Source organism: Zingiber officinale, chromosome 8A, assembly GCF_018446385.1.
Source record: "Zingiber officinale cultivar Zhangliang chromosome 8A, Zo_v1.1, whole genome shotgun sequence".
In the NCBI taxonomy this organism is placed as follows: domain Eukaryota; kingdom Viridiplantae; phylum Streptophyta; class Magnoliopsida; order Zingiberales; family Zingiberaceae; genus Zingiber; species Zingiber officinale.
This window is the reverse complement of record NC_056000.1, coordinates 5,101,319-5,121,181: the sequence shown is the minus strand read 5'-3', so window position 1 is coordinate 5,121,181 and position 19,863 is coordinate 5,101,319. Positions and strand designations below refer to the sequence as shown.

At 42.9% G+C, this 19,863-nt stretch overlaps 1 protein-coding gene across 1 annotated transcript in view; it reads right to left on the bottom strand.

The window, feature by feature from the left end:
- LOC122012054 (wall-associated receptor kinase 2-like) overlaps nucleotides 1–19,334 on the bottom strand; it is a 28,694-nt gene extending 9,360 nt beyond the window's left edge. Inside the window, exons 1-3 of the mRNA XM_042568514.1 lie at nucleotides 19,197–19,334; nucleotides 18,173–19,090; nucleotides 17,631–18,065 (exon numbers count right to left, since the gene is read on the bottom strand). Coding sequence (XP_042424448.1) covers nucleotides 17,631–18,065; nucleotides 18,173–19,090; nucleotides 19,197–19,236 — 1,393 coding nt within the window. The 5' untranslated portion in view covers nucleotides 19,237–19,334. The remainder of the gene's footprint in view (nucleotides 1–17,630; nucleotides 18,066–18,172; nucleotides 19,091–19,196) is intronic.
- Between the last annotated feature and the right edge of the window lie 529 nt (nucleotides 19,335–19,863).

Genomic DNA, 19,863 nt, shown 5'->3' with positions numbered 1-19,863 from the left:
CTCCCGGTCTGCGTGTCATCTTTCGGATCCAGGTTAAATTCGGCTCCGTGCCACCAAACACAGCTCAACATCCGACTCCCGTTCACCTGCTCTTCCGGGTCATGACAACTCGAGTAGCGTCTCATCTGAGGACGCCCTTGGGCCAGGGTACGCTCTCCATTCATGTTCTACACGCATTTCATTATTTTATGTCATTATCTATTACTTATATACTCATTGGATCTGCCTCGAGTATCGGGGTACCAAAGATCGGGGCGACCCGGTCGCTGGCTGTAGGTAGCATTGACTAGAGGACTTCTGATGACTTGGTCAATATAGAAGTCATCTCAGCATACCCCCCTCCGGGACATCGTGATTCGATCAACATTCCATCCACCTCACCCAGCAATCTATCTGACTCAGATTCCGGATATGATCAATTTGGTGTCATCTGTGGGAATCTTCTCCACCTATTCTGGAATGTGAAGATGGGAGACGTCGGGGGGTTTTCTGCCATTATCACAGCCCCAGAGGATCCTGACAAACATACTATCTTCTCCCTCTCTCCACGGATATTCGGGAGTTCAGGGATTGAGTTGGAGCTTCAGTTGGCCGATAGGTTAGTTTTTTCATTATATTTTTTCCTTGACTCCATAGGTATTCGAGAGTCAAGGGACTGATAAAAACCCTCAGCCGGTTGGCACGACTCCTTTATCAGGTACGTTACGGGCTCTACTCCCTTTTTACGGTTATAGGATCTGTTATAGCTCCCTGATAAAAGAGTAAGATCCTAGTTCCTTGACCAAAGACTAGGGCCTTCGATCTTTGATCGGACATTAGGGGCCCAACTCCCCTATCAGATATTAGGGGCACAACTCCCCTATCAGACACTAGAGACACAGCTTCCCGATCAGTGACTCGTAGTGCAACTTCCCGATCAGGATCTAGGGGTCTTACTCTTTGATTACATGCTAGGGGTCTTACTCTCCGATCAGGGACTAGGGGCTTAGCTCCCCAGTCAGGTGTGTTATAGGCTCTGCACCCTTCACCATGGGGCTCTACATCCTCTTACTATTATAGGCACTGCACTCTATTACTACTATATACTCTGCACCCTCCATCAATGGGGTTTTGCATTCTCTTACGTGTACAGACTCTGCTCCCTTCACCCATGGTGCTCTACTTCCTTCTATTGCTACGGACTTTGCTCCCTTATATTGCCATGGGCTTCACTCCTTTTGACGATCAAGGCTCAGATTATTATCTTCTCCCCTCGCTCCACGGGTATTCGGGAGTTGAGGGATCGAGACAGATCCTCAGCCAGTCGACATCACTTTGCGATCAGGTATGACAAAGGCTCTGCTCCCTCATATTGTTATAGGCTCCACTTTATGGACTTCAGGATTAACTTCCCCAGTTCGAGGTTAAGCGGTCTTCACTGGTCTCGGACCAACTTATCAGATCCCTTATCTCCCCCGTTCGGGGTGAGCGGTCTGCACTAGTCTCAGACCAGCTTATTGGATCCCTTATCTTCCTTATTCGGAGGCGAGCGGTTTGTAGTGGTCTCGGACCAGCTTATCAGATCTCTTATCTCCCCTATTCAGGGTCGAGCTGTCATCACCGGTCTTGAACCGGAGTATCGCCATCGGTCTCGGACCGGAATATCGCCATTGGTCTCGGACCGGAGTATCGCCACCGGTCTCGGACCGAAGTATCGCCACCGGTCTCAGACCGGAGTATTGTCACTGGTCTCGGACCGGAGTATCGCCACCGGTCTCAGACCGGAGTATCGCCAACGACCTCCCGGTCGGGCTCCAGACTCTCGTCCTAGTGCAAGTTATAAGTGAGCATGTTCTCATGACCAACGACCTCTCGGTCGGGCTCCAGACTCTCGCCCCAGCACGAGTTATAAGTGAGCATTCTCTCACGCCTCCAGACTCTCGCTCTAATGCGAGTTATAAGTGGGCATGCTCTCACGCCCAACGACCTCTCGGTCGGGATTCCAGACTCTCGCCCCAACACGTTATAAGTGAGCATGCTCTCACGACCAACAACCTCCCAGTTGGATTCCAGACCCTCTCCCCAGCGTGAGTTATAAGCGAGCATGCTCTCACGACCAACGACCTCCCGGTCGGGCTCCAGACTCTCACCCCAACGCGAGTTATAAGCGAGTATGTTCTCGCGACCAACGACCTCTTGTCGGGCTCCAGACTCTCGCCTGAGCACGAGTTATAAGTGAGCATGCTCTCACGACCAACGACCTCTGGTCGGGCTCCAGACTCTCGCCTGAGCACGAGTTATAAGTGAGCATGCTCTCACGACCAACGACCTCCCGCTCTGTGTTTCAAACTCTCGCCCTAGTGCAAGTTATAAGCGAGTAGGGCTCTCGCGCACAACTAGTCGGTCAGGTTTCCCTCCTAGTTGGTGTCAGGCACTCACTTCACTTGCCGCTGTACCCAGCACTCACCATTCGCATTTCACTCGCCGCTCTGCCCAACACTCATCACACTCACTTCACTCGCTACTCTGCCTTGCACTCACCATTTGTGTTTTGCTCACCGTTGTTGCTCGATCGACGCTCATCTCACTTGCTGCATTGCTTGACACTCGCGTCTCACTCGCTACTCGGCTCACGAGCTTTTGCGCCCACTCAGATCCCCGGTTGTGCCCCCTCTTGTATTCACCTTTGATGAGCTTCGCGCCCACTCAAGGTATTGACATTGCGCCTTTCAATCTCTTGGGACCCGCTCTTGCTTGATTCACGAGCTCTGCTCCTTCTCGGCTCAAGGGCTCTGCTCACGTTCGCCTTCGATTTTATAGGCTTTACACCCACTCCGCTCACGGGATACACTTCCGGTCACGGGATCCGCTTCCATTCATGAGATTCGCTTTCGTTCGCCATCGACCTCTTAGCTAGACCTACTTGGCATTCTCCCTATTGCTTGGTCAGCATTTTTCGATCATCCAGTCGTGGTTTATTGTTACCCGGTCGACATTTTTCGATCGCCCGGTCTCAGGTTATTGTCTCTCGGTTGACATTTTCTCAGTCACGCGGTCTATACCGTGCACCTATCGTCTTTCCACTTGCTCGACATTCTCTCGATCATCCGGTCGACATTCTCGTCGTCACCCATTCGACACTGTTTGGTCATTCGCTTTACATCGCACAACATTTTTCATTCGCTCGCTCGACATTTGCCCTATCGTCAGTTCGGCATTTGCTCAATTGCCAACTTGGCATCCGCTCGGCATTATTGTTTGTCGTTCAGTCAGCACTTGTCCTACTCATCGCTCGACTCATTGGTTTCACGCTCGCTCGGCTCATGACTTTTTATCCCATGCGCCTTTGATTTCACGAGTTACGCTCCCACTCAGTTGTTGGGTTCCATACCCGCTCAGCTCATGGGTTTTGCTCGTGTTTATTTTTGATTCCACGAGCTACGCTCCTGCTCAGTTGTCGAGTTCCATGCCCTCTCGACTCATGGATTTTGCTCCTATTTATTTTTGATTTCATGAACTATGCTCTCGCTTAGTTTTCGAGTTCCACGCCCACTCGACATCGTGCGACATTCTCTCAATTTCCTAGTCGGCATCAGGATTTGCTCTGCATCTTGTTCGGATTCGCTTGGTTGCTCGCTGTCCACTCGCTCAGCATTCTCTCTATTACCCGGTAGACACTTTTCTGTCGCTTGGTTGCATTTTACGGCCACTCGGTCGACACTTTAGTCACTCAGTTGTGGTTTATTATCACTCGGTTGCGCGCTCGGCACGACTCTCCTAGCATCTCTCTACCCGATTAACGTTCTCTCAATTTTCCAGTCGACCTTTTCTCGGTCACGTGCTTGGTTTCACTTGCCCGTTCTCATTCCACCCGCTCAGCATTCTCTCTATTACCCGGTCGACACTTTCCAATCGCTTGGTTGCATTTGATGGCCACTAGGTCGACACTTTTCGGTCGCTCAGTCGTGGTTTATTGTCGCTCGGTTGCGCGTTCGACACCGCTCGCCTGGTATCTCTCTACCCGATTGGCGTTCTCGTGATTTTCCAGTCAACTTTTTCTCTGTCGCGCGCTCGGCTTCGCTCACCCGTTCTCATTCCACCCGATCAACATTATTTTTGTTGCCTAGTCGATATTTTTCTCAGTAGCACGTTGGACATCGCTCGCCCATTGACTTTCGACCCTCTCGGTATTTTCTCTATTGCCCAGTCGATATTTTTCGGTCGCTCGGTCGCGGTAACTGTTGCCCGATCGATATTTTTATCGGTCGTGCGCTCGATATCGCTCGCATATCAACTTTCTGTAGGACCGTTGCGGACAGCTAGAAGGGGGGTTGGATAGCCCTGTAAATACAAAAAACAAAAACCAACCCTTCTCGAACTCTTAAGCTAACACTTGTATAAATAGATAAACAGAAAATAACTCAGAAAAGTAAAAGGCACACCGAGATTTACTTGGTTACAACCGAGGAGGTTGTTAATCCAAGGAAAGCGTAGCACTAGTATCTCCTTTTAGGCGGAGAAGCCTTTTACAGCAATGAAGCGCACAAAAGAAGTTAAACTACAAAAAAAGCTCACAAGTGTAGAAAGAATGCTTGAGTTCTGAATTGATGAAAAGCTTCTGGACCAAGGCTATATTTATAGCCTTGGTCGAGGCGCCCCGAAGGGTTCCGGGCGCCCTGGGGATAAACTTTATCCCCCAACGTTCAGATCGAGTCAAAACTCGATCTGGTTAAAAGTCAACTCCGGGCGCCTCGGTACGGTCCGGGCGCCCCGGTACGCTCCGAGGGCCCGGGCGAGAAAGTCAACCCCGTTGACTTTTTTCAGCCCGGGTCTTCTGCTCCGGTTTCGTTCGCCTCCGACCAAGTCTTCAACTCGCTTGGGTGATCTCTGTCATCCGAAATAGGACTCACCCGAACCCAACCTCCGATCTTCTTGAGCAGGCTTCCGCTCCGGCTTCTCGTCCCTAGGAATCGCTGCGTGATTCCTTCTCGTCCACCAGCGTACTCATCCGCAATCTTCGTCCCTCAGTCTCACTCTGTGCCGACCTTCTAGCTGCGTCTCTTGCTCCTCAAGCAATCTTCCGCTCCGACTTCTTATCCCTCAGAACCACCGCACGCTTCCTTCTCGTCCGCCGGTGTACTCTTCCGCAGCGCCTCGTCCCTCGAGCGCACCGCGTGCCATCCTTCTCGCTAGCTGCGTCTTCTGCTCGACTACCTGTGCTCATAAGCTTCTGCACACTTAGACACAAGGTTAGAAAAACACAGGACCTAACTTGACTTGTTGATCACACCAAAACAACCTTGGGGTTCCAACAATCTTCCCCTTTTTGATGTGAGCAACTCAAGTTAAGTTAGGGTAAAATAGACATGAAAATAAACTAACTAAATTTTGCAATTAAGTGCAAAAAGATAGAAAAGTTAATTTTGTCTACCTCCCCTAGACTTATACTTTTTCTTCTTCCCTTTTGATCATATAAAAATTGGGGTTCCAAAAAATTTAAGGGTTAAAAAACTTCCTAAATAAATAAATTCTAAGTTAGAGAATTTGCAAAAAAAATATTTCTAACTTAAATTTAAAATTTTCCAAAAAAAATTTACGCATGAAATTTTTTTTCTAAGTATAAAGATATTATTTGAAAAAAAAATCTAACTTAAAAAAAAATAAGTAACAAATTTAAGTAAGAAAATTTTCTAAAAGAAATTCTAAGTAAAAAATTTGAAAGAAAAATGTTTAAAAGACTTTTTAAAGCATTATTAAATTTTCACTTTAATGTTTTTATCAGAAAGTTAATTAAACATTTTTAGTTCAATATTTTGGCTTCCAGGTCGTGGTGAGACACTAGGTCTTCTTGGCTATTGGAGCAACAACCACTTCCTTAGACAAAGCCTTATAAAGAATTTCAATGTTTAATTTTCTCACTGAAAAGCTCTAAGTCTAATCAATAGTTTAATTTAAATAGGACTTAGGAATCCAATATAGGTTCCAACCTACTAGATTGATTAAAAATTTCTTAGGGACATATTTTCTAGAGATATTCTTAATTTGTCCCTGGTGATATCTATAATACCAATTTAAATTTTCTAAGATTAAATGAGTATGCATGGTTTTTCAAATTATCCACTTGAATTTTCAGATCTTTATTTTCTGATTTCAATTTCTCATTTTTCTAATTTTGATTTATCTAATTCTTCTAAGGGATAGGACATAGCTAGAATTACTTTTAAATTTTTATTTTTATTTTCTAATTTACAGCAATCTTTTGTTAAAAGTTTAACGAACTTAAACATTTTATCGGGAGGAAGAGATCGTACCTGACTTACCTTGTCGATCTCGTTGTCCGTTTCTCCCCCTGAACTGCTGCTTTCTTCCGACGTGGCTCCCCCTTCATCGATGCCCATTTCGGAAGAGCTTGACTCGCAGTCATCATCTTGATGACTTGCCATTAGAGCAAGTCCAGAGAATGCCTCGACTTCCGACTCCGACGACGTATCGTCCTACGTCGCCTTTAGGGCCTTTCGCTTTTGGATAGGCTTCTTACCCTTCTCCTTGTCCTTGTTCTTCAGCTTGGGGCAGTTGTCCTTGATGTGCCCTTCTTCGTCGCAGTGGTAGCAACGGATCGTCCTTTTCTTTTTCCCCTATGGATGGCTAGTAGATCTAGATTTACAAAGTTTCTTGAATCTTCTTGCCATCATTACCATTTCCTCATCGTTGAGAGAAGATTCTGACTCAGGTTCGTCTCTCGAAGCTTTGAGGGCGACATTGTTCTTGGGCTCCTTCATTCCTGCACATCTTGACTCATGCACTTCAAATGTTGAAAAGAATTCTTCTAATGAAATTTTTTCTAAATCTTTCGAAATGTAAAAGACATCTACTAGTGATGCCAATTTTGAATTTCTAGAAAAAGAATTCAGTGCATACCTGAGCGAATCTCGGTTACTTACCTTTTCTCTGAGATTCGAAAGTCCGGTAATGATTTCTTTGATTCTAGAGTGCAAATGTGTGACTGCCTTGTCTTCCCCAAGTCGCAGGCTGGTGAGCTGATTGCGAAGCAGATCTCGTCTAGCGAGCTTGGCTTTGGAAGTTCCTTTGTGCAGCTCGAGGAACTTCTCCCAAAGTTCCTTCGTAGAGTTGTAGTTGCCGATTCGATTGACTTCTTGTGGCGGAAGAACGCTTAACAGATGGTATTCTACTTTATCGTTCGCCACGTAGTCTGCCTGCGCCTTTTTTGTCCATTGATATTTTTCCTTGCCCTTTGGAGCTACAAAGCCAAGTTCCATTGTTAAAATTAATTCAAAATCTGTTGTAAAAAATACCTGCATCAGTTTTTTCCAGGTAGCGAAACCCCCTTCATATTTTGGCGGGTGGATGCTTGGTCCGGCCATTATCTTTACTTCAATTGGCGGTTAGTCCTCCTGAAGCGCCTCGGCTCTGATACCACTTGTAGGACCGTTGCGACCGACTAGAAGGGGGGGTTGGATAGCCCTGTAAATACAAAAAATAAAAACCAACTCTTCTCGAACTCTTAAGCTAACATTTGCATAAATAGATAAACAGAAAATAACTCAAAAAAGTAAAAGGCACACCGAGATTTACTTGATTACAATCGGGGAGATTGTTAATCCAAGGAAAGCGTAGCACTAGTATCTCCTTTTAGGCGGAGAAGCCTTTTACAGCAATGAAGTACACAACAGAAACTAAACTACAGAAAAAGCTCACAAGTGTAGAAAGAATGGTTGAGTTCTGAATTGATGAAAAGCTTCTGGACCAAGGCTATATTTATAGCCTTGGTCGGGGTGCTCCGAAGGGTTCCGGGTGCCCTGGGGGGATAAATTTTATCCCTCAATGTTCAGATCGAGTCAAAACTCGATCTGATCAAAAGTCAACTCCGGGTGCCCTGGTACAGTCCGGGCGTCCCAGTACGCTTCGGGCGCCTCGGGCGAGAAAGTCAACCCCGTTGATTTTTTTAGCCCGGGTCTTCTGCTCCGGTTTCGTTCACCTCAGACCAAGTCTTTCGCTCGCTTGGGTGATCTCTGCCATCTGGAATAGGGCTCACCCGAACCCAACTTCCGGTCTTCTCGAGCAGGCTTTCGCTCCGGCTTCTCGTCCCTCAGAATCGCTGCGTGGTTCCTTCTCGTCCGCCAACGTACTCATCCACAGTCTTCATCCCTCAGTCGCACTCCGTGCCGACCTTCTCGCTAGCTGCGTCTTTGTTGGTTGGTCCTAGGAAGATCGTACCAGTTCCAGTGTACAAAAATTTTATACAAGTGTCGAACCTTTCCTAACAACCTATTGTGTTCTTTAGAAATTAAATTTAGAATTACAAATGGAACTTAACATTATTGATTCCAAATTTAACTTATCTGTTCTTAATGGTTTAGACTTGGATCGCAAGCAGAACTTTACACTATTGATCCAAATCCACCTATGTTATAAATTCTATTAAATATTAATTTCAGAAATTGGCTCCCAGGTCAAACATGGCGAGGCACATGACCTTCTTGGGTATGGGAGCATCCACCACTGCCTCGACAAAGCCTCTTAACGAAATTCAATATTTAATTTCCTAAAATAACATTAGGTTTAACCAAAAAGAACAATATAATCACAAATTCGAAAAATAAAAAAAAAACAAACTCGAATCACAAATTTGAAACTCTAGAATCATATGTCTCTTTTGTTTGGAATTCATACAAAGAAAAACTAGCATGATGCGGAAAATAATTACTAGTTATACCTTTCTTTGTATGTAACGACCTCTTGATCTTCTACCGTATTCCTCTTCTTATCTCGGACGTTGTGCGGGTAACGATCTATCGAGATGTAAACCACCCAAGCCCTTCTTTCTTCTTCATCAAGTTTCGGCCACCACCACCAAAGCTCCTCCAAGGATGTAGAGGTTCGGCCACCACCACCAAGCTCCAAGGGATGTTAGAAACAAAACCTCCTTTCTCTTCTTCTTCTCCTAGCTTGAACCGGCCACCAAGGACTTCTCTTGTGTTGATGCCGCTGACCACAAAGGAGGAAGAGAAGAGGAGAAGAAGAAGCTCTAGGGCTAGCCACCACCAAGGAAGAGAGGGGGTAAAAATAGAATAGAGTTGTTAGCCATGAAGGCACCCCTACCCCCTCTTTTATAATTCTTGGTCTTGGCAAATAAGGAAATTTAATTATAATTAAAATTCCCTTTATTTTCCTTGCCATTGGTTAATAAGGAAAATTTAATAAAAAATCCTTTTAACCTCTATCATGGCCGGCCACCTTAAGAGCTCCAAATTAGGCAAGTTTTAAATATAAAATTAAAACTTCCTTATTTGTTTCTGGAAATTTTAAAATTAAAATTTCTCTAATAATTTTTCCCTTCATGGTTGGTTATAAAAGGAAACTTTATAAATTAAAATCTTTCTTTTAAACATGTGGATGATTTCTAAAAAGGAAAGTTATCTTTAAAATTAAAATCTCCTTTCAATCTACAAATAAGAAAAGATATCAAATCTTTTGTAGAAACTTATAAAAGGAAATATTTAATTTTAAAACTCTCTTTTTAAATCATGAACATGGTTACAAAAAAGGAAAGTTTTATCAAAATTAAAATCTTCCTTTCAATCTACAAATAAGGAAAGATATCAAATTTTTTCTCAATCTTTTGTAGAAAGATATAAAAGGAAAGATTTAAATTTTAAACTCACTTTTAAAACCATGGAATCCACATAAGAAAATTTTAAAAATAAAATCCTTTTAATTTTCTTAGGGTCAGCCACACCATGCTTGGGCTCCAAGCATTGGCCGACCACCTACTTGGCTCATCCTATTGGTCTTGGTCGGCCCCTAGCTTGGGCTCCAAGCTAGCTTGGCTGGCCCCATTAGGATGGGTATAAAGGTGGGTATAGGTGGGTATAATACTTTATAAATAAGAGGCTACGATAGGGACCAAGAGGAGGAATTGATTTTGGTCTCCCGATGAAATTAAGCTTCCCGTGTTTGCCCCGAACACCCAACTTAATTTCATCAATAAAAATTCATTCCACTAAAGGATTATTACTGAACTACCGCACCAATCCCAAATTACATTTTGGGCTCCTTCTTATCATGAGTGTGTTAATCTCCCTGTGTTTAAGATGTCGGATGTCTACTAATTAATTGAGTTACTGACAACTCACTTTAATTAATATCTTAGTCCAAGAGTAGTATCACTCAACCTTATTGTCGTGTCGGACTAAGTCCATCTGCAGGGTGTTAGAGTGTATACTAAAAGCCTAGCTTTTGTAAACATTTATTTATGAAATAAAAGAATCACATTGGTCAAAAGTCTATATTTTATTTGTTAAGTGTAGTTGTTCAATTAATTTATATTGTAGATAACATGGTGTGTGGTGTCACACACAGAAGATCATGTTATCAGTTCTTTATAAATTATAAACAGTTGCCCACGACTAAGATGGAAAGGAACAAATCATTGGAATAGTTGTAGTGTAATTAGGTATTAGTTTATCTTGACTAATAAATTACACTAGTACACTCTAAGTGTATTGAGTAGGATCATTTTAGGTAAGTTCTTTTTATACTGACTTAATAAAAGAACTAGACCTTAGTTATTATGGAAGTGTGTGTTCTTAATCCTAATATAATAACAAGCACATATATTTAGTATTTATTTCTTTAACTTATCAAAGGGTGAGATTTAGTTCGATAAATCAATAGGCCCGATAAGTTGGAAAATGATATTACTTATAGTGTGTGTTATTGATTATAGAAGGAATCTGTGTCCTAGTTATCTAGGTTGAGAATGCCCTGAAGAGGAGCTCATAAGGATTGTCATGTTAAACCCTGCAGGTAGACTTAGTCCAACATGACAATGAAGTTAAGTGGTACTACTCTTGGAGCTAGATATTAATTAAGTGAGTTGTCAGTAACTTACTTAATTAGTGGGCATTCGTTATCTTAAACACAGAGAGACTAACACACTCATATATGAAGGAGCCCATAATGTAATTTGGGATTGGTGCGGTAGTGCAATAATAACTCTCTAGTGGACTGAGATATTGATGAACTTTAGTTGTGTGTTCGGGGCGAACACGGAATACTCAAGTTCATCGGAAGGCAAAAACAAATTTCTCCTCTAGGTCCCTGTCGTAGCCTTATTAAAGCCTCAAGTCCACCCATATAAAGCTCTTCTTGGTGTCCAAGAAGAGGTCGGCCCATGGCTTGGTGACCAAGCCAAAGGGGTCGGCCAATCTCCTTAACAAAGGGGTCGGCCCTTTGCTTGGTGTCCAAGCAAAGAGGGGTCGGCCATAATAAATTCAAATAGGAGGGGTGTTTTGAATTTTTAAGATCTTCTCTTTATAGAAAACTATAAGTTTTAAAAGAGAGTTTTTAAAATATAAAACTTTCCTTATTTGAATTAGGCCACATGGTTTAAAAGAAAATTTAAAAGTTTTAAAACTTTCCTTTTTAAACCATCCTCATGGTTTTAAGAAAAAAGGAAAAGAGGTTTTAAATTTGAAATTTTCTAACCATGTTAAAAAAGGAAATTTTAAAAGAGAAGTTTTAAATTTTTAAAATGTGGTTTTAATTTTTAAAACTTTTCTTTTTTAACATTCACTTTAGGAAGTTGAAAGAGAGCTTGTAAAAATTTTATAAGAGTTTTTCTTTGCTTATAAAATTTTTACAAAGAATATTTCTTTCCTTTTATTGTGGTCGGCCACCCTTGCTTGGTGCCCAAGCAAGGGGCCGGCCAATCAAGTTAATCAATCCATGATTGTTGATTAAATCAATCAAGAGGAAAGAAAAGGAAAAATAAAAAGGGAAAAGGGAAAACAAGAGGAAGATTTTAATTTTTATAAAAAGTCTTTCCTTATTTGTCTTGGGCAAGTAATATAAAAGAAGGGGAGAGGAGGCCTCATGAGATAACAATTCTTATTCTCTTGTTGGTGATCCTTTTGTGGTCGGCCCTCTCTCCCTCTCTTTTCCCTTTGCTCTCTTTTGCTCCTTGGTGATGGTGGTGGCCGAAACATAGAGAAGAAGGAGAAGCTCTTTTGGTGGTGTTCATCTTGGAGGTTCGTCGCCCACACGACGTCCAAGGCGAGGCAAGGAATACGACAGAAGATCTTGAGGTCATTAGCATACAAAGAAAATGTATAATTAGTAATTTTCTTCCGCATCATGCTAGTTATTTTTCTTTGTATGAATTCCAAACACAAGAGGCATTAGATTCTAGTTTTTCGTATTTGTTTCGAAGTTGTGTTTTTGTTTTTCGAATTTGTGATTCTATTATTCCTTTTGGTTAAACCTAGAGTTATATAAGGAAATTAAATATTAACTTTCCTTAAAAGGCTTTGTCTAAGCGGTGGTGGATGCTCCCATACCCAAGAAGGTCATGTGCCTCGTCATGCAGTCCTGGAAGCCAATTTTGGAAATTAACATTTAATTGAATTTATAACATAGGTGGATTTGGATCAATAGTGTTAAGTTCCGCTTGCGATCCAAGTCTAAACCATTAAGAACAGATAAGTTAAATTTGGAATCAATAATGTTAAGTTCCGTTTACGATTCCTAATTTAACTTCTAAAGAACATAATAGGTTATTTAGAAAAGGTTCGACACTTGTACAAAATTTTTATATAGTGGAACCAGTACGATCTTCCTAGGATTAACCAACACAGGGTTTGACATGACAATCCTTATGAGCTCCTCTTGGGGATATTATCAACCTAGATTACTAGGGCACAGTTTCCTTCTATAATCAACAACACACACTATAAGTAATATCATTTCTCAACTTAAGCTAAATCTCTCACTTTTGATAAGTCAAAGAAATAAATACTAAATATGGCACACACTTCCATAATAACTAAGGTCTAGTTCTTTTATTAAGTCAATATAAAAGAACTGCTCAATACACTTCGAGTGTACTAGTGTAATTTATCGTCAAGATAAACTAATACCTAATTATACGACTATTCCACGGTTTGTTCCTTTCCATCTTAGTCGCGAGTTCGTTTATAATTTATAAGAATTGATAACATGATTTTGTGACACACACACCATGTTATCTACAATATAAATCGAACAACGTTGTTCGATTAATTTATATCAGATAACACCTTCCATCTCGTGAGCTCATAATTTATATTGATAACATGATCTTCTGTGTGTGACACCACACACCATGTTATCTACAATATAAATTAATCGAACATCAATTTATATTATAGATAACATGGTGTGTGGTGTCACACACAGAAGATCATGTTATCAATTCCTTATAAATTATAAACAGTAGCTCACGACTGAGATGGAAAGGTGTTATCTACAATATAAATTAATCGAACAACGTTGTTCGATTAATTTATATTGTAGATAACATGGTGTGTGGTGTCACACACAGAAGATCATGTTATCAATTCCTTATAAATTATAAATAGTAGCTCACGACTGAGATGGAAAGGAACAAACCATTGGAATAGTCGTAGTATAATTAGGTATTAGTTTATCTTGACTGATAAATTACACTAGTACACTCTGAGTGTATTGAGCAGGACCATTTAAAGTAAGTTCTTTTTATACTGACTTAATAAAAGAACTAGACCTTAGTTATTATGGAAGTGTGTGCTCTTAATCTTAATATAATAACAAGTACATATATTTAGTATTTATTTCTTTGATTTATCAAAGGTGAAATTTAGCTCGATAAATCAATAGGCCCGATAAGTTGGGAAATGATATTACTTATAATGTGTGTTGTTGATTATAGAAGGAAACTGTGTCCTAGTAATCTAGGTTGAGAATGTCCCCAAGAGGAGTTCATAAGGATTGTCTTGTTAAACCCTGCACGTGGACCAATATGACCAATATGATTCTTATTTCTATGTAAATATTTATACCAAAAGCTAGGCTTTTAGTATACATTCCAACAGTCTCTTGCTCCTCGAGCAGTCTTCCGCTCCGGCTTCTCATCCCTCGGAACCACCGCATGCTTCCTTCTCGTCCGCCGGTGTACTCTTCCGCAGTGTCTCGTCCCTCGGACGCACCGCGTGCCGTCCTTCTCGCTAGCTGCGTTTTCCGCTAGACTACTTGTGCTCCTAAACTCCTGCACACTTAGACACAAGGTTAGAAAAATACAGAACCTAACTTAACTTGTTGATCACACCAAAATAACCTTGGAGTTCCAACACTTTCGACCTGCTCGGCATTCTCCCTATTACCCAATCGACATTTTTCGATTGCTCGGTTGTGGTTATTGTTGTTTGGTCAACATTTTCTTGGTCACGCGCTCAACACCGCTCTCCCATCGTCTTTCGGCCCTCTTGGCCACCCATTTATGTCGTTTGACATTCTTATGACCATCCGCTCAGTACTGTTTCCGTCACTTGGTCGACATTGCCACAACTACTAGTTCGACGATAGGCCCAGCCATCTGTCTTTGATTCAGGAGCGATTCTGTTTTATGTTAGACTTGGTCTAATCAGTCGGATTCGTGCCTCCTTCGACTAGACTTGAAGGGGAGGCTTGTGATATAGATGTATCTTAGGGGCCCTAAGGGAATTAGAGAGAGGGAGGAGGACAATTGGGTTAATTCACTATTAGGGCTTTTAGAAGGGGGCTTGGCTTGTTGGAAAGGGGGGAGAAAAAAGCTACGTTTTTCTCCGTCGTCACCACCATCTCTTCCTGAGGACCCACGACAGCGACCAAGGAGGGAGGTCGCCACCGTCGTTTTCTCCTTCGTTGCCAAGGAGGTCACCTTCTTCCTCCCTCTCACCCTCCTCTTCTTGGAGTCTTCTGTGTCGCCGCCACGAACAAGGGGGCTCCGCCGCCACCAAGGATGAGAGGAGGTTTTTCTGTCTCTGACACTGGATTCTCCCGCCGAAGCCGCCGCCACGAACAAAGCAAGGTTTCTGTGTCTCTCGCCGCCACCAGCGAGTGATGTCAGCCAATAGCGATTGTCTCCGAGTCGCCTCCTTCCTTCCTCCAACCTTTTTGACGCAGACCTCGCCAATCGACACCGCCACCATCATTTTCCTCTTCACGCCGGCAACCTCACGCACGCCTCCACTCCTCTGCCTCCAGCCGTCGTCGACGCCAGCAGCCGCCTCCCCCTTTTTCTCCTCTCTCCCTCACCTCTCGCCAACGGGCGCCTCCAGTCGCCCCTTCTCCTCACCCACGCGACCCCGTCGCGAACGTCGTCGCCGCTTCCTCTTGTGATGTTGTAGTCACCGCCTCTCCACCTAGGACGTCGCTGCCTCCGTCTGTCTTTCTCCACGTCAACGCCCTCGCGAGTAGCCTTCTCTTCCCTTTCCTCTTGCTAGCAGCCTGAGCGAGCAACCCAGCGCCGACGTAGTCTTCAACGTTGGGGTTGCTACCACCGTATCCTAGTGTGGGCAACCTCCAACGCCATAGCCCCTTCACTGATTTCGTTCCCTCGTGGCTGCCACCTCCAGCAACCTCGGGCAGACCCATGGCTTCGACCAACCTCACAGCGTCACTGCCGCTTCCGGCATCCCCATCGTCAGATCCGATCATCCAGTGCCCTTGCCCTTAGGTCCGGCACTGATCCAGCCACCGATCCGCGTAGTCATGTGCTGTTGATGCGATACCACCTCCCCCGGACTATTGCCTTCGGGCACCTCGCTAATGTGTGCCAGTTCCGTGCCAATGTAGTGTTCCGGTCTTCGTGTCATTATAATTATTTCGGTCTACGTGTCGATATCATATTCCGGTCTACGTGTCGATATCATATCCCGATCTGCGTGCCGCTATTATATCCCGGCATATGTGCCGCTATTATCTCCTGGCCTGTGTGTCGTTATTATCTCCCGGCCTGCGTGTTGCTATTATCTCCTGGCCTGCGTGTTGCTATTGTCTCCCAGTCTGCGTGTTGTCTTCTAGATCTAGGTCGAATTCAGCTTCGTGCCGCCAGACACAACTCCACATCCGACTCTCGTTCACCTACTCTTCTCGGGTCATGATAACTCGAGCAGTGTCCCATCTGAGGGCGCCCCCTTGGGCCAGGGTACGCTCTCCATTCATGTTCTGTACGCATTTCATTATTTTATGTCTTAGTCTGTTATTTATATACTCGTTAGATCTGTCTCAAACATCGGGGTACTAGGGATCGGGGCGACCTGATCGCTGGCTGCTGGTAGCGTTGACTAGAGGACTTCTGACTACTTGGTCAACATAAAAGTTATCTCAGCATACCCCCCCCCCCTCCGGGACATCGCGATTTGGTCAACATTCCATCAACCTCACTCGACGGTCTGTCTGACTCAAATTCCGGACAGGATCAGAGCCCATACCATACATGGCTATAACCACCTCCTCAATGAAAACGTTTCTCCACAAATATTTTAGAAAATGTGGCATCGGATGAATGGAGAATCAGTTAAGAGGTTGTTAAATCTGGTCCCCCATATGTTCTCCTTCAAACACGTGGCACTTGGTGAATGGGGAGGCAATTAACGGTTGTCAAATTTGTTCCCTCATTGGCGCATACAAGGATGATAAAAAAGAATGGAGTGCAACGTCTTACGTGGATATACTCTTTTACCAATTATATAAGTCACAAAGAATGTAATTACAAAGGATCCCTAATTATGAACTCCCCTTTTTTATTCCACCAAGTCACGTCCTTCTCCATTTTCTTCTTCCATCTTTTGTACCTTAAGTAAATCCTAATTTAAATATCGGAATAATATGTCTATCTATGATATTTGATCGGAACAATTACCATTATAAAAGTTTTAAGAAACAAATGAAAAAGTGCCTCTATCCATCCTTCAACTTCGACTTCGTCTACTCTCAAGGTTCCTCTGCATCAACATCATTTCCTCATTTGCTCACCTTTGAATCGGGCCCATACAATACATGGCTATAACCACCTCCTCAATGAGATCCTTTCTCCACAAATATTCTAGAAAATGTGACACCGGATGAATGGAGAATCAATTAAGAGGTTGTCAAATCTAGTCCCCCATATATCCTTCAAACACGTGACACTTGGTGAATGGGGAGACAATTAACAGTTGTCAAATTTGTTCCCTCATTGACGAACAAAAGGATAATGAAAAAGAATGCAGCGCAACGTCTTATGTGGATATACTCTTTTACCAATTATATAAGTCATAGAGAATGTAATTACAAAGGATCCCCAATTATGAACTCCCTTTTTTTATTCCACTAGGTCATGTCCTTCTCCATTTTCTTCTTCCATCTTTTGTACCTTAAATAAATCCTAATTTAAATATCGGAGTAATATGTCATCTATGATATTTGATTGGAACAATTACCATTATAAAAGTTTTAAGAAACAAATGTGAAAAAGTGCCTCTAGTACTTTTATAAGTATTAGATTGGTTTGGGAGGTATGTTGGTAAATTAAAAGTTGTCGTTAAATATTTTAAGTTAAACCAGTAAGTCACTAAATTTTACTTTTTTTTATTGCAGTGCTCGTTTAATTGGATAAGAATGGATGTTGTGAGTAGTTCCTTTGCATGTAACAATAAACAATATTCATTTTTTAAGGAATCATACCTCTGAAAGAAATTTCAAATGGGCAAAAGTTTTACGGAAATATAGGAACTTTTAGAATGCACAAAAAAAAAAAAAAAATAACTCGACTGATATCTGAAGATAGGTAGGGAGAATTTTTAATTAGGTACCTTGGCATCCATTCAGTACGTACGGATTTCCTTTATAACCTTCCGAACAATTGCAACGGTATCCCAATTGATCTCCGGTTGCATTGTGGCATGTGCCGTGCTCGCTCACGCATGCGTAGAGCGACTTATTCCTTTTAGCATCCTCGCAGGAATGATAGGGGATCAACCAACTGTAACGGCCTTCAGTGAGAGTAATGACTCGTGAAGAACTTCTCACTTCCATGAGGTGCAGTTCTCCATTTGCCATGTCTACATGGGTCACAATTTTGTCCTGATATTGGAGAACGGGAGGTGTCGTTGTTTGGTTGCAAAATAGTGCAAATAATGAAGATCTGTAGCAATCCGATTCATTTTCTAGTCCAAATGGAAATGGTATATCAACACTTGCGCATTTTCTTGTACACTTGTCGGCTGGATGTATGTTGGCATAAATGTCTGTTGAAAATCGTGATAATCAATGCAACAGAGAAGCATCATTAATTCTTTCCATCCAAATGAACTCAAGAAAACTAATTAAGAAGGGAAATGAAATTGTTAATTACCGTTGCAGCCATCAGTTAGGTAGGGATTGCCTTCGTTTCCACCATGACAATTACAATAATATCCGACTGTCGTCTCATCGCTGTCACCAGCAAGGGCATCGGCGCAATAACTGTTGCTGCTAATGCAAGCGTAGGTCTCCGTATCGTTCGCTGCCTCTGTACAGGAAGAGTGATCGTCCATGTACCAAGACAGTTGGGACTCCAACCTGCGGGTAGAGGAACTCATGTAGGCGCTGACTGCAGTGGCATTAACCAAATGCAACAAAGTCTGGTCGAGTCGAGTTAAACGAACTCCTAACAAGACACGGTCCGGGATTCCCTTCCCAATCTGAATCGTGCAATTTTTTTGCCGGATTACTGCGCGCGGCAAATCTGGACTGTCGTCCGAGCAAATGGTGATGCAAAAATCTATGATGGTGTTGTTGTTGAGATCGACTAGACCGGCATAAACATTACAACCAGAGACAAACAGAACGTTGTCTGTTGACCAAAAGTTGAAGTTGTGGTACTTTTGCAGATCGATCAGTGGGGCGGTGATGGAACTCTGGTCGACGCTTATTCTGATAACTGGCAATTTGAAGTACACGTACCCTGAATAAAAATCTATACGAGTGACCTCGAGTGTGTCATCACCCATGAAGAGCCGGCCTGGGCCGCCTGGCACAGTGTGATCGTATTGCTTGCGGCAGGTAAGGTTGAAGCCGGGAAGGTAGCAACCACGGCCGATGCCGAAAGGGTATCGGATGCTGATATTGCCACAACTTGTTGGACAGTTGGATGGGAGTGTAAAAATTCGTTTTTTAATTGACGTTGTTTTGATCTGTTGTGCTCCGGTTGGAGCCGCGGAGCAACTCCAGGGAGATCCCCAGGTAGTACCAAGTGCGAGTAGTAACACGAACACTTTCCCCCACGCCATCTCTGGACATATAGAAATGAGTACGTTTCATTGATCACTCAACTGTTCAAGACCTGTTTGATTGAGCTACATTAATTATGTTGACTTGAACGAAAAAAGGAGACTCACCTTGGCTTTGTGGAGCTTTGAAGAGAAGTACGCACGTCATTGATCGATCGTCAGGCTGTTAGTCGATATAGAAGACGGTGAACTTAGAAGACGATGACGAGGTCTTCTTAACATAGTACAGTGGACTTAGAAGGCTGCGACGGGGTCTTCTCAGCAAAGTCAGTCAACTTAAAAGCAGGTTCATACTTTGCTGATAAGTAAGGAGCACCAAAAATAAAGTGAGCAGGAAATGTGACAATGCAAATTAAAATGGAGAAACGCAATAACTGTATGATCGAGATCCTCGGTCTGTCGTTTCTTGGTTGCGTGATAAAGTGTCACAATATAATTGGTTACATGATTAAGCTCCCTCAGAATGATCTAGTGGCTAGCGCATAAAATATTATCATCATGAAGTCTAAGATTCACACCTCGACAAAGTCGAAGTAAATGTCTCCCTTATGTGCTAGTCATTATTCCAAAGACCAGTAGCCGCCCGTGATTTACCTCCTTCGTGTTGGCCCTGGGACGGGTTGGCAGGAGCGCTGGGGACGACCGGACGAGTGTATTTGTCTTTTGCCATCTTGGTTGCATGATAAAAGTTGTGTTGGTTCTGAGATGGATTGGTGGAAGCACTGGGATGAGTATATTCATCATTTGTCACTTTAATTGCATGACAAAAGAGTCC